Source organism: Phoenix dactylifera, chromosome 3, assembly GCF_051530095.1.
Source record: "Phoenix dactylifera cultivar Ajwa chromosome 3, Ajwa_hap1_PhDact_Kaust_v1.1, whole genome shotgun sequence".
Lineage (NCBI taxonomy): Eukaryota > Viridiplantae > Streptophyta > Magnoliopsida > Arecales > Arecaceae > Phoenix > Phoenix dactylifera.
The window spans coordinates 38,357,269-38,372,676 of NC_143192.1; the positions used below are offsets into that span (position 1 = coordinate 38,357,269).

At 40.6% G+C, this 15,408-nt stretch overlaps 1 protein-coding gene across 1 annotated transcript; it reads left to right on the forward strand.

The window, feature by feature from the left end:
• Nucleotides 1–1,748: 1,748 nt before the first annotated feature.
• Nucleotides 1,749–3,101, forward strand: LOC149768097 (uncharacterized). The gene is made up of 3 exons (XM_089929937.1): nucleotides 1,749–2,076; nucleotides 2,358–2,831; nucleotides 2,934–3,101. Exons 1-3 carry the CDS (start codon nucleotides 1,840–1,842, stop codon nucleotides 3,099–3,101), a joined length of 879 nt encoding a protein of 292 aa, XP_089786063.1. The 5' UTR covers nucleotides 1,749–1,839.
• The last annotated feature ends 12,307 nt before the right edge of the window (nucleotides 3,102–15,408 follow it).

The following is a 15,408-nucleotide window of genomic DNA, read 5'->3' on the forward strand; positions in this document are numbered from 1 at the left end:
TTACGAGGTATTATAATATATTGTGCAATTTTGTATTAGTTTAGCGAGCTATTTTTACAACTGTGTACTTACATAAATTGTTTAATGTATAGATCTTCAAGAGTAGAGAGGACTTGTGTAATTGGTGTCGTGAAGCTGGGAGGCGAAATGGTTTTGTTGTTGTAATCAAATCATCCGATGCAGGTACCATTTCTAAGAAACCCAGAATTACGTTAGGTTGTGAGAGGGGTGGGACGTACCGAACCACAAAAGAAAAGCGAATAAAGACTGCCTGTGGGACAAAGAAGTGTGGATGCCCTTTTGCATTAAGAGGAAAGAAATTGGATACTGCGGATGATTGGATATTACTGGTCGTATGTGGAGTGCACAATCATCCCGCTGCAGAGAATCTGGAGGGGCACTCATATGCAGGGAGATTATCTGAGCAGGAGACGGAATTGTTAGTGGATATGTCGAAGAGTTTGGTTCGTCCAAAGGACATATTATCCACATTGAAGGAAAGAGATGCCCTCAATGTTACGACTATCAAGACTATCTACAATGTACGTCAACGGTTTAAGGTTGCAAAGAAAGCCGGGAGGTCTGAAATGCAACATCTATTAGGTAAATTATCAGAGGCTAAATATATTGAGTGGCATAGGAATTGTACTAATACGGATGTTGTGCATGACTTATTTTGGGCACACCCTGGCAGCATTGATTTGTTCCGTGCATTTCCCCGTGTGTTGATAATGGATTGCACGTACAAGACGAATAGGTATCGTCTTCCGCTCTTAGAGATTGTGGGGGTGACATCTACTGACATGACATTTTCAGTTGCTTTTGTATACTTAAATTCTGAGGGGGAAGAAAGCTATACTTGGGCATTAGAGAGATTGCGCAGTGTCATAGCTGATGATGTTTTGCCTGAGTTGATTGTTACAGATAGAGACTTGGCTTTGATGAATGCAATTCATAGAGTATTTCCTACTGCTAGACATTTATTATGTAGATGGCATATTAGTAGGAATGTTTTGGCCAAGTGCAAAAAAATTTTCGAATTGAAGGAGAAATGGGATAAATTTATTATGAGTTGGAATGTACTAGTGCTGTCCTCCACGGAAGACGAGTATAATGATCGCTGGAGTGCACTACAGAGAGAGTTCGGTACCTATCCAGATGCACTACAGTATGTGTCAGATACTTGGCTGAGCAAATACAAGGAAAGATTTGTTGCGGCGTGGACTGATACATGCAGGCACTACGGAAATGTGACGACAAATAGGTATCACAAATAAAGACTCATTTAAATTTAATTTGCCTCAATTCTTATATCTAATTTTCATTTGTTTACTAGGGTCGAGAGTGCACATGCAAAGCTCAAAAAGCAGCTTGGATCAAGCCAAGGAAGTTTCGAGTCATCTTGGACTAGAATACATGGATTGATTGAGTTGCAGCACAGCTCTGTTAAAGCCTCATTGGAGAAGAGTTTATTGGTAGTGCAGCACAACTTCAAGCCAGCTGAATTCAAAGAGTTGCGAGGTTTCATATCTATAAGTGCGTTAAATCATGTCCTCGCCCAATCGAAACGAGCCAATTCAGTTGGGTTTGATGATTCAAATTGTGGGTGCGCTATTCGACGCACACATGGTATACCATGTGCTCACCAGATTGCGCGGTACAGGGTGGAAGGTCGGCCCATTCCTCTCGACTGCATAGATCCTCATTGGAGGAAACTTGATATTCTGCCTACCCCCCCCCCCCCCCCCCCCCGTGCAGCCAATTCAGTTGAGTTGTGATGCAGAGTTAGATTTGATTGCGCTACGATTCAAGAAGTTAGATGGGGCTTCTCAATTGCAGATGATCAAGAAGTTACGAGAGATTGCAAGTCCAGATAGTACACCTCTTTTAGAGCCTGCAAAACGGAAGACCGGTTCACGTGGGCGCGCTTCACTGAAGGTTGATACGTCTACTCGACGTGACCCGTCTGCGTTTGAGTTGGTTCTATCTGGACAGGATAGTTATTCACCTGGTGTTGAGAAAGTTACCATCCGCAATCCATCTACTCAGATTCAAAAGAGACGGCCCAAGCAAAAGGTAAGTACCAAATATTTATTTCCTTACAATAGGTATCACAACGTCTACGGGACGGTCCGTGCCGTGCCGGTATGTCATGTGCCGATACGGGACATGTCGGGACGTGCCGTGCCGAGATGTGCCGATACGGGACATGTCGGGACGTGCCGTGCCGAGATGTGCCGATACGGGATGTGCCGTGCCGAGATGTGCCGATACGGGATGTGCCGTGCCGAGATGTGCCGATACGGGACATGTTCTGCCATTGTTACATATTTTCTATCATTTGATATTATTTGCAGATTTTTCGTACTAGAGCCCAGTCACATACGCCCATTATCTATATTGATGCTATTCCTTCTGCCTTGAGACCATACATCCAGCATATCAAGGATGTAAAAGCTGATGGGAATTGCGGATTTAGGGCAATAGCTGACTTACTGGGATTTGGAGAAGATGACTGGGTGCGTGTTAGGAAGGATTTATTGCAAGAGTTGCAATGTCATTCGGACCACTATCGCACATTATATGGTGTGGAAGGGACGATTGCTGAGATCACTCATGCATTATCATATTATGATGATTGTCCACCATATGACAGATGGATGACTATGCCGGACATGGGTCATCTTATAGCATCCTGCTATAATGTTGTCCTATACCATCTCTCGTTGCAACAATGTCTGACCTTCCTACCTCTCCGTTCTGTGCCAGTACCTCTTCTATCCCGCAAAGATATCGCTATCGGATTCGTAAATGGAAATCATTTTGTTGAGGTACTACGTTCACAACACTTGCGAATATTTAATTTTGCTTATTTAATTTTGCTTATTTATAATTTTGTAGCTATTAATATTTTCTTATTTCTAATTTTGAAGGTGTTCTTGTTGCCGGGACATCCCGTTCCGCCAGTAGCGACCAACTGGCGAAAATATCATCTTCCTTGTGCTACCGGATGGGAAAATTCATATGAAGCACGGATTCAACAGTTCAAAGAGAGCATCTCACCTAATGTTATAATTAGCGAGACAGTAGAGTTAGATTGATTGTTTATATATGTACAATTTTTGAAACTCCATCATCAATATAAATCAAAAAATATCTGTCTTCGCATTGTTAGATTGATTGTTATGTGCACTGTTATATTTATGTAAAATAGAACGGGCCAGGCTTTACAAAGATTACACGTAAATGTACCAAAAATATATATTTTTCATTAATATCAAAGGCTTTACAAAGATTACAAAGGCTCCATCATCAATCCCTATGACGCCATCGTCGACGCGTGTACTGCTGTACGTCCGAATGAGAGGGTCCTGGATCCAAATGAGAGGGTGCTGTACTCGGGCCAGGCTCATCACCCAGAAGTACCTGATGCATCTGAGAAATAGCATCATATAGGTGCCCGGCACCTAGTGACGTAGCCTCTGAGGGACCCATCCGTACAATGTCGGTACTGATACCGAGTGCAGCTGCATTACGCCGCCGGTGCATGTCAGCATCATCATGACCTCCCCTAGCTCCAGAATGAGTACTCGAGCGCAGATGAGGAGGCTGAACTGCAACGTGCGTGATACGGAGATACCACTCCATGTATCCCGGTACGCTGTCTGATGGCCGGGTAACTGGGTGGCTCCTGCTCGCCTGGCTCAGCACGTGGTCCTCCCACCGCTCCCAAGCTGATCCATATAGGAGTAATGTATCCGGTACGAGCCTGCTGTGGAACCTCTGTTGGCTCGCGTAGGGGCTAGTGGCGCTCGAGGGATGGTCTGAATACGACCAAACTGTCTAAGAACCCTTTCTGGATGATAGGGTTCTACGATATCAAGGCACTTGATGGAGCCACTAAAAAATGCGACGGGTATATATGGGCGATCTCCCCGAAGCCGATGATGGGGATCCCAAATAACCTGTAAAACAAAAGGTCCATTTCAGTTTTATACTACTTTATAAAACATCAATAAACAAAATATAATGCTATAACAAATAAACAATACCTGTTGCCTCCAGATGGAAGCTGCTATATGCGTCCTGAAACTGATCAGGACGGACTCATCCTCTGGACCTCCTGGACATGGTCCAACGGACTCATCGTCTTCGCCCCTAGCGGGCATATCATCATGCTCTGACTCAGGAGAGTCCGATGGCATATGAGCAGGCTCGGGAGAAGCAATCCTAGCACGACGTCTCCTAGCTGACGCCGTAGGTCTAACTCTGGCGGGACGGGGATCCATGTCTGAAAATATAGAAATTCAATGTTAGGCTATATCAAAGAAAATAATTCAATTGCATACATAAATGTTCGGCACAAAATTCAGCACGGCACGCACCAGAACCCTTCTGTTCGGCTGCACAGTGCCGAACAGAAGGCTTCTGTTCGGCTTCACAGAGCCGGACAGAAGGCTTCTGTTCGGCTGCTCAGAGCCGGACAGAACCATTCTGTTCGGCACCGTGCAGCCGAACAGAAGGCTTCTGTTCGGCACCGTGCAGCCGAACAGAAGGCTTCTGTTCGGTTGAGTGTTGCCGAACAGAGGGCTTCTGTTCGGCACTGTTCAGCCGAACAGAACCCTTCTGTTCGGCGATCCAGTGCCGAACGGAGCACTGGAGGCGGGGGGGCGGGGAGCTACCTCGACGTGGTCGTGGAGGCGCCGGCGAGGTGCTCGTTGCTCGGGAGATGGCTGGGGAGGTGGTTCCGGGAGAATGCCGGCGACGAGAGGGAGAAGGGGAGAATGCCGGCGACGAGAGGGAGAAGGGGGAACGGGGGGTTTTGGGCGAGGGAGAAGGGGGAGACGGAGGGGGTTTGGCCGCCGGCGAGGTGCTTGAGGTTCTTGAGGCGAAGTTTTTTGGGGGGAAGGGAGAAGCCGGCTGGAGTGGAGTTTTGGAGGGGAAGAGCGGGGTTGGGGGGGGGGGTTTGGGGGGTGTAGAGAGCAATTTAGGTGAGGGGGTGGGGAGGGTGAAGGGTAATTTAGGATTTTTCAATTTTTTAGGGGTGTCCTTAGCAAATGGGGGGGTGTAGAGAGTATTTAATTTTTTTTTAATTTTTGGGGGGTGTCCTGAGCAATCGGGGGGGTGTATTTAGAACTACCCATGACAAATGGGTGATTTCAATTTTTTATATTAAAATACGAGTGTTATAACTGCCGTTACAACGTTTGTTTTTCCTGGTGCGCAAACCCTTTTAGAGAGAAAATTGTACAAAAAATTGTTTTATTTATAATAAAAATGGTAATAATAGCAGGTTATAATACGTAGTCTTTGCTGACTCTGATACCAATTGTCGCAGATGAAAGGATAGAGAGGAAGCCAACTAAAGGAAAGATGGCTTAATAAAAAAAGAATACCCTAGAGTTTATATGTAATACAGATAGCGAAATATTGGCTCTATGACCAACATGTAGACTTATAGCAGGCCATTATAACATTATAATCGTCATCATCCTTTTACTTCCCCTGTTGTTAGCGTGTGGTTCCAAATTTTTATTGTTAAATAACAAACATTAGGATATCTGATGTAACGGTATTATTATTATTATTATTTATGCAGGTGCACAAACTCTTTTAAAGAGAAAATTGCAATTTAGAATCAAAATAGAAATAACAATCATAGAAATAACAATCATACCGTACAATGGATTGTTATAAGAGTCATCTTTTAGATATATTATAAGAGTCACCACATATGGAAGCCTCAGGCTAAAATTGATTGCAGGGGAGTTATACTCCATGATGTACAGAAAATCAAATTCTATTATGTACACTTCCATTTTTTAATGTAAAAAAGAAATTGTCTGAAACCAGGTTTGAACCAATATATTGTGAGGATGATAGTGTTATTTTAATGATTAACAAGCAATTATCTAGAGTATATTATAAGTTAAATTGATACTTCATTTATAAGTTCATTACTCTCAGTATATTTGTATGAATTGATATAGATACATGTCTTTGTTCATTTGAATGAATCTAACCTTGAGATGCAGCAAAGTGTAGATTGAGTCGACCCAAAGGTTGATTGGGTCGACTCCGGCACATCAAGAAGTCATTTGGCACACTTCTGCAAAATTGGCACAGATGAACAGTGAGTTGGGTTGACCCAAGGTAAGCATGAGTCGACCCAAACTTCAAGAACCTCAAAACATGAAAGAAATATGTTCTCTGGATTTACTGAGAGGGTCGACCCAAACAGTGGTTGAGTCGACCCAAGCTTGAGTCGACCCAAACCCTGAGAGGGTCGACCCAAAGGCAAGACAGAAAGGCAGACAGAAAATGGTTCTCTGGAATTACTGAGAGGGTCGACCCAAGAAGAAGTTGAGTCGACCTAAGTGAACTTTGAGTCGACCCAAAGAATGGTTGGGTCGACCCATGGGAAGGAAGGCTGAAATTCCAGTTTCTGTGTTTTCTGAGAGGGTCGACCCAAGGAATGTTTGAGTCGACCCAAGTGAAAGTTGGGTCGACCCAAGGACAGGTTGAGCCGACCCAAACACGGGCTGAAGCATAACGGCTAGTTCTGCAGATGTACTTTTTGTCCTTCCCAAGGTCAGTAACGGCTAGTTTTTCAAATCTAACCATTGGGGCTTGTCCAAAGGATGTGGGAAGCTATTTAAAGGGGCACTATTCATCAGATAGAACAACTTTTGAAAGAGATATCAAAGAGTACACAAGAAAACAAAAGTGCCCTAATCTTCTTCATTCAAGTGCTTCATTCAAGAATCAAAGAAAGGGGTTGAGCAGATTCAAAGAGTCATCAAGAGCTCCATCCTCCCTTGAAGAGTGAAGCATCCTTGACAAAGAAGAGCAAAGCCACTTCAAAGCGATAAATACTTTCTAACTCTTCTTTGTAGTTAATATTGTTTCATTTGCTCATTTAGGAGTTTGAATCTTTCTTTTTGTTTGTTGAACTATTTGTAAAGGTTCGTTGGTGAACCCGTAAAACCAACAAAGGTTTTTGGTGAACCCGGAAAACCAAAGTGTAAAGGTTCGTTGGTGAGCCCGCAAAACCAACAAAGGTTTTTGGTGAACCCGAAAAACCAAAGTGTATAGGTTCGTTGGTGAGCCCGTAAAACCAACAAAGGTTTTTGGATTGTGAGCCCGGAAAACAATCCAACTGTAATCCGCGAGATTATAGTGAATTTCCAAGGGGTCGCTTGGGGAGTGGACGTAGGTGCTAAGGAGAGCACCGAACCACTATATATTGTTGTGTTTGTGTTGTGCTTGTGTTTACATTTATTCTTGCATTATCTTCCATCTTTGTTCTAGTTTAACTCATTCAAATAATCTAAGAAAGCAACCACCGCACTTAATTAAGAAAGCTTTTTAAAACACCAAAATTGAGAAGAAATCAATTCACCCCCCCCCCCTCTTGGATTGTCACCTTGGGCAACAAGTGGTATCAGAGCGAGGTGCTCTAATAGTGCTCATTGATCTAACAATCAAGAGTTAAAGATCATGACAACCCAAGTGGGATGCTCTATGAGTGAGGGGCAATCCACAAATAGACCACCTCTATTTAATGGCACAAACTACACTTATTGGAAAGATAGAATGAGGATATTCATTCAAGCTTCAGACTATGAACTGTGGCAAATCATCACTAGAGGACCTCACACACCCACACTTAACATAGAGGGCACTATCATACCCAAACCAGAAATGGATTGGAATGAAAGTGATAGAAGACTAGCACAGTTAAATGCAAAAGCTATAAATATGCTTTACTGCTCATTAGATGTTAATGAATTTAATAGAATATCTACTTGCACTACTGCCAAAGAAATTTGGGACAGACTTGAGGTCACACATGAAGGGACCAATCAAGTTAAGGAATCAAAGATAAACATATTAGTACACAAGTATGAATTGTTTAAAATGGAACCTACCGATTCCATAACTGATATGTTTACTCGTTTTACTGACATTATAAATGGGCTTAAGAGTTTAGGAAAGTCTTATTCTAACTCTGATTTGGTGCGAAAAATTCTCAGGTCTCTACCAAGGAATTGGGAGGTCAAGGTAACCGCTATTCAGGAAGCAAAGGACCTCAACACACTACAGTTAGAGGAGCTTCTAGGATCACTCATGACCCATGAGTTGACAATGAGACAAAATTCAGAAGATCATCAAGAGACGGCCCAAATGTGTCATATGGCCAATGACGATGAGGTAGATTCTGAACTTGACTGTGATTTTACTGTTGATGAATTACATGATGCATTCTTAGAACTCATGGAAGAACATAAGAAAGTAATTAATAAAAATAAAGCTCTAAAAGAAGAAAATCAATCTCTCATTAAAGATAAGTTAAAATTGTCTCATAACTATGAAACATTAAGTAGGAAACTTACAAATGAAACCAAGAATCTAATTGCTGAAAATATTAAGTTAAAAGAAGATGCTGAAAAATATAAATCCTTGGTAGATAAATTTACTCTTAGTTCTACCAAATTAAATATGATTCTTGATAGCCAAAAAGCTGTATATGATAAGGCCGGTTTAGGATATAGAACGAATAGGAAACAAAAATTCTTAAAGAACATTTTTGTAAAAGCTAATAGTGAAAATATTACTTGCTATTGCTGCGATAAGTTAGGACATAGAGCATATGAATGTAACTTTAGAAAGTCCAGTCAAAACAAGTTAAGTTATAATCAAAAGATTGAATTCAAGAAAGTTTGGGTTCCAAAAGGAACATGGAGTACTAACCCTAAAGGACCCAACTTAGTTTGGGTACCTAAAGTTTCTTCTTGATCTTGATTGCAGGTGTGTCTTGCAGCTGATAAAGTGGAAAAACGATGGTATCTAGATAGCGGCTGTTCAAGACACATGATCGGTGACGAAGATCAATTTATCACCTTGGAATCAAAGAAGGGTGGAGTAGTAACCTATGGAGACAATGGTAAAGGGCATATCATTGGAAAGGGTAAAATTTTCATTGCTCCATCTATTTTTGTAGAAAATGTCTTATTAGTTAAGGGTTTGAAACATAACCTTCTTAGCATTAGTCAATTTTGTGATAAAGGGTTTAAAGTTACATTTGAAGCATCTGTATGCATAATCACTAATCCTAAAGATAATAGCATTGTACTTGTAGGACAAAGGCAAAGAAATATTTACTTAGTAGATCTTCATGAGTTAGGCAAGAAAAATGGTTTATGCTTAATTACTAATGAAGAAAAGAAAAATGAAACTAGTTGGCTTTGGCATCGAAGATTAGGACATGCTAGTATGGAATTAATATCAAAACTAGTTAAGAAGGAATTAATAAAAGATGTGCCAAAACTGATCTTTGAAAATGACAAAATATGTGGACCATGTTCATTGGGAAAACAAACTAGATCATCTTTCAAATCGAAGAATGTAGTATCAACAACTAGACCATTTGAACTCATACACATGGATTTATTTGGACCTACTAGAACTACAAGTCTAGGAGGGAAGAAGTATGGACTAGTCATTGTTGATGATTTTTCAAGGTATACATGGGTTTCATTTTTGGCACATAAGAATGAAGCATTTTCAGAATTTTTGAAACTATATAATAATATCATAAATGAAAAGAAACTCACCTTAGTAGCAATTCGAAGTGATCATGGTACGGAATTTGAAAATCAACACTTTGAAGAATTTTGCACTAAAAATGGAATATCACATCAATTTTCAGCACCTAGAACGCCTCAACAAAATGGGGTTGTTGAAAGAAAAAACAGGACATTGGCAGAAATGGCACGCACAATGTTGTGTGAGTCAAATCTTCCAAAGTACTTTTGGGCTGAAGCTATAAACACTGCTTGCCATATTCTAAATCGAGTTTTAATACGACCAATAACCAAGAAAACCCCTTATGAACTTTGGAAAAATAAGAAACCTACTGCAAAATATTTTAAAGTATTTGGATGTAGATGTTTCATCTTAAACAATGGCAAGGAGGATCTAAGCAAATTTGATGCCAAGTCAGATGAAGGTATCTTCTTAGGATACTCCACATCTAGCAGGGCATACAGAGTATTCAATAAAAAAACCTTAGTGGTGGAAGAGTCAGTCAATATTATATTTGATGAGTCTGATAGTGAGTCTGCTAGAAAAGAAAATACTGTTGATGATGATACAGGAATTATCGACTTTGAAAAGTTAAAAATTGATGACGTGCCAAATCAAGATAACGGAGATGATTGGGTGCCACCACAACCCCAAGACGTGCCAAAAGAATGGAGGTATGCACATGGACATCCTAAAGACTTAATCATTGGTGATCCATCTCAAGGGGTAAGAACTCGATCATCTCTTAGAAATTTAAATGATTATCTTGCTTTCGTTTCACAATTAGAACCTAAGACTTATGAAGAGGTTGAAAAAGATACTAACTGGATAAATGCCATGCAAGAAGAATTAAATCAATTCAAAAGAAGTAATGTATGGACATTAACTGAAAGACCAAAGCATAATTCAATAATTGGAACAAAATGGGTATTTAGAAATAAATTAGATGAAAATGGATTAGTTATAAGAAATAAGGCTAGACTTGTAGCTAAGGGATACAATCAAGAAGAAGGAATAGATTTTGATGAGACATTTGCTCCTGTAGCTAGATTAGAGGCTATTAGATTACTTCTAGCATTTGCATGTTTCATGGATTTCAAATTATATCAAATGGATGTGAAGAGTGCATTCTTAAATGGTATTATTGAGGAGGAGGTATATGTAGAACAACCTCCAGGATTTGAAAATCATGAATTGCCAAATCATGTGTTTAAATTACATAAGGCATTATATGGATTAAAGCAAGCACCTAGGGCTTGGTATGATCGACTAAGCAAATTTCTGCTTAATAACGATTTTTGTAGAGGAAATGTAGATAAAACTTTATTTCTCAAAAGAAAGGACAAAAATCTATTAGTGGTACAAATATATGTAGATGACATAATCTTTGGTGCCACTAATGATACTCTGTGCAAAGAATTTGCTGATTTAATGCATGGAGAATTTGAAATGAGTTTGATGGAAGAACTAAGCTTCTTTCTAGGATTACAAATCAAATAAACCAAAGAAGGTATTTTCATTCATCAAACTAAGTATACAAAGGAAATACTGAAGAAGTTTGGGAATGAAAATCATAAGGGAATTGGCACTCCAATGAATCCTACTAGTAAGCTAGACAAAGATGAAAAAGGGAAGAGTGTTGATATTAAGCTCTATAGAGGACTAATTGATTCCTTGCTCTATCTTACTGCTAGTAGACCCGATATTGTATTTAGTGTAGGAATATGTGCTAGATACCAATCCGATCCTAAGGAGTCACACTTAAGTGCTGTTAAGAGAATCCTTAGATATTTAAGAGGAACTACCAATATAGGATTATGGTACTCGAAAGACTCCTGTCTAGATTTGCTTGCATATTCAGATGCTGATTTTGCCGGATGCAAATTAGATAGAAAGAGCACAAGTGGCACATGTCAATTCTTAGGAAATAACTTAGTATCATGGTTTAGTAAAAAGCAGAATTCAGTGGCACTCTCCACAGCTGAAGCTGAATATATAGCTGCTGGCAGTTGTTGTGCTCAAGTATTATGGCTTAAACAACAACTAGAGGACTATGGAGTTAAGGTAGACAATATTCCTATTAGATGTGATAATACTAGTGCCATCAATCTTACTAAAAATCCAGTTCAGCATTCTAAAGCCAAACACATAGAAATAAGGTATCACTTTATTAGGGATCATGTGCAAAATGGAAATGTATGCATTGAGCATATATGCACTGAAAAATAATTAGCCGACATATTTACAAAACCATTGAGTGAAGATAGATTCTGCATGCTAAGGAGGGAATTAGGCATATGTGATCCTTTTTATTGAAGAAATATAAAAGGGAGCTAGTAGTCTCATGATACATTCCTCTAACTTCAAAAATCCCATGAAACATGAGTCAAATTTGTTATCTATAGATTCCTTACTCATGTATCATAGTCCCATAAAGAGTTTATAAGGATTGGAAGAAAGAAAAACTTTTTAGAAGCAAAAAGGAAGAGAAAAGAAAAAGTCTGCACTTGGGTCGACCCAACCCAGAATAGGGTCGACCCAACGTTGAGTCGACCCAAGAAAAATCTTGAGTCGACCCACCGTCGGGACCCCACTGTTAAAAGGGGACCCGAGAGCATTTCTAGGGCACTGTTTGCCCTTTGTCTTCTTCCGAAAAACCTAGTTCCCACTCTCCAATCTCCACTAAACTCCTCCAAACAGTAGATTTCCTTAAGATCTTGGAGAAATGGGACCCAAACGAGCCGTAGCCAAGAGATCCGGAAGAGTCACACGGATCCAACGGGAGGAAAGGCAACCTACCGAGCCATCTACGGTGTCTCCATGACGTGAGGCACGTGCGGAGGCCCCTCCTCCTCCTTCCCCCTCAGTGATACTTGCAAGATTTGCGGGGAGGCCGGTTACTACGGGGAGAAGGATCCATTCCGAGTTCTTCAATCAAGAAGGGTTTCGGTTGTGGGAATGGATCCAAAGGCAAGGTTGGGAGTATCTTTGCTCCCTAGATGTGGTGATCTACCCCGGATTGGTTCAGGAGTTCTATGCCTTCCTCAAAACTGGTATGGAAGGGCTTGTTTCGGAAGTTCGAGGGGTTCGAATTCGAGTTTCCGAGGAGAGCTTGAGTGAGCTACTTCATCTACCCTGCATAGGAGCCACTCCGGAAAAGCCAGAAAACAAAATGAGAGCTCTACAGTTGATCATGGAAAATGAGAACTTCGACTTTTCCACGAAGGTAATAGCAGTTCTCTTTTCGCTGAAATGAGATTACTGCTCAATATGATAAATAGGATTTTATTTCCAAAGACCGGGAGATTCGATCTCATCACAGAGCGAGATCTAGCAGTGATGGAGTGTATGATTCAGGGGATTCCCCTAAATCTTCCGGCCATGATACTGAGACAGATGAGAAAGGTGATGTGCAGCAACAGGGTATCACTACCTTATGGTATGATACTCACCTTGATTTTTAGACAGCACGGTTTAGCTCTTGAGGAGGAGGCATCCAAGAGTCTACATCATACTGATACATACACTGCACGGACACTTATACGCATGGGATATGAGAAAGTGAACGGGCAGTGGATTCACACTGGAGCAGGCATTCAGGGTGAGGCACCAGAGGGAGATGCACCAGAGGATGAGGATGAGGAGCATATGGATCATCCTACTGCACCCTCAGAGGCTGGACCATCGTCATCCGTTCCTCCGACAGATATGGATGAGTTCTGGAGCAGGATGACTGAGCTCATGTCAGCTCAGGCGAGGACTATCACTGACGGGCTGACGAGCCGCTTGGACGCCCGATTGGATGTCATGTCTGCTAAGATCAGTGATCTGAGGCAGCAGATAGGAGCACTCCGGAGAGAGAGAGAGACCCATGGACCATCTGTGCCACAGGCTGCTGAGTCAGAGATTTCGGCACAGAGTCATCCAGCTCGTCGTGCTCCACGCCAGCCACAGTCTCACCAGGCTCGACCTCCCCCCGCCACGTACACTAGGAGGATGAGGACTAGATCCCAGCCGTTAGAGTCTCCCTAGGCTGATCTTAGCATCTATGTTTAGAGCCTAAGCTAGATATCTAGTTCTCATATGTATCTTGCTTTTATCATGTATCTTTAAATCTTGATTAAGGAACATTGTATCTGTTTTTTTATTTTTGGACATGAATGTATGAAAATATTCCTATTTTGATCAATGAAGTTTGAAGTTTGTTGTTTATTGCATCTTTTCCATGTATCTTTTTGATGATAACAAAAAGGGGGAGAAGTAAAGAAAGAGTATTTATTTATTTTAGGAAGTAAAGAAAGAGTATTTATTTGAGGAGAAGTAAAGATCTTAGGTGAGAAGTAAAGATTTTGTGTAGATTAGATAAAGCAACAAAAAGGGGAGAAGTAAAGATATCTTTAGAGTAAGTAAAGAAAGAATAATAAGAGCAAAAGTAAAGAAAGTTAAAGAAAGGAGAAATAGAGAAAAAGAAATAAGAATTTATGCAAGAAAAGAGAAATAATTGGGCAAACAAATTAAAAATCATATAAGAAAGCTTATACATCTAAGGAGGAGCAATTTGTAACAATGAAATTGATTAAATCAAAAATTTCTATCAAATTTCAGAATTTGGCACATATAAATTCAGAATTTGGCACGCACCTCTCGCACCCCGATACATAACCTGAAACTCATATTTTATCTCAAATTTTTGAAGTTTCATCGCTAATGAATTATAAATGAAAGGGGGAGCAATTCAAAGAGTCAAATTGGCAACATTTAAATAATATAGGGGGAGATTTCACTCTTATATATGAAAAGCTGAAATTCAGCAATTTAAACCCTTTTATAAACTGTTTTTAAAGACAAGTATCAATAGGCTTATACTCTTTATTTTGTAATCATCAAAAAGGGGGAGATTGAGGATAATAGTGTTATTTTGATGATTAACAAGCAATTATCTAGAGTATATTATAAGTTAAATTGATACTTCATTTATAAGTTCATTACTCTCAGTATATTTGTATGAATTGATATAGATACATGTCTTTGTTCATTTGAATGAATCTAACCTTGAGATGCAGCAAAGTGTAGATTGAGTCGACCCAAAGGTTGATTGGGTCGACCCCGGCACATCAAGAAGTCATTTGGCACACTTCTGCAAAATTGGCACAGATGAACAGTGAGTTGGGTCGACCCAAGGTAAGTATGAGTCGACCCAAACTTCAAGAACCTCAAAACATGAAAGAAATATGTTCTCTGGATTTACTGAGAGGGTCGACCCAAACAGTGGTTGAGTCGACCCAAGCTTGAGTCGACCCAAACCCTGAGAGGGTCGACCCAAAGGCAAGACAGAAAGGCAGACAGAAAATGGTTCTCTGGAATTACTGAGAGGGTCGACCCAAGAAGAAGTTGAGTCGACCCAAGTGAACTTTGAGTCGACCCAAAGAATGGTTGGGTCGACCTATGGGGAGGAAGGCTGAAATTCCAGTTTCTGTGTTTTCTGAGAGGGTCGACCCAAGGAATGTTTGAGTCGACCCAAGTGAAAGTTGGGTCGACCCAAGGACAGATTGAGCCGACCCAAACACGGGCTGAAGCATAACGGCTAGTTCTGCAGATGTACTTTTTGTCCTTTCCAAGGTCAGTAACGGCTAGTTTTTCAAATCTAACCATTGGGGCTTGTCCAAAGGATGTGGGAAGCTATTTAAAGGGGCACTATTCATCAGATAGAACAACTTTTGAAAGAGATATCAAAGAGTACACAAGAAAACAAAAGTGCCCTAATCTTCTTCATTCAAGTGCTTCAAGAATCAAAGAAAGGGGTTGAGCAGATTCAAAGAG

Excerpts from the sequence above, each read along its gene's own strand:
- LOC149768097 (XM_089929937.1), top strand. The coding sequence starts at position 1,840 with ATGATCAAGAAGTTACGAGAGATTGCAAGTCCAGATAGTACACCTCTT. Across the intron at positions 2,077-2,357 it reads AGAGACGGCCCAAGCAAAAG|ATTTTTCGTACTAGAGCCCA; the intron begins GTAAGTACCAAA and ends TATTATTTGCAG. Across the intron at positions 2,832-2,933 it reads ATGGAAATCATTTTGTTGAG|GTGTTCTTGTTGCCGGGACA; the intron begins GTACTACGTTCA and ends CTAATTTTGAAG.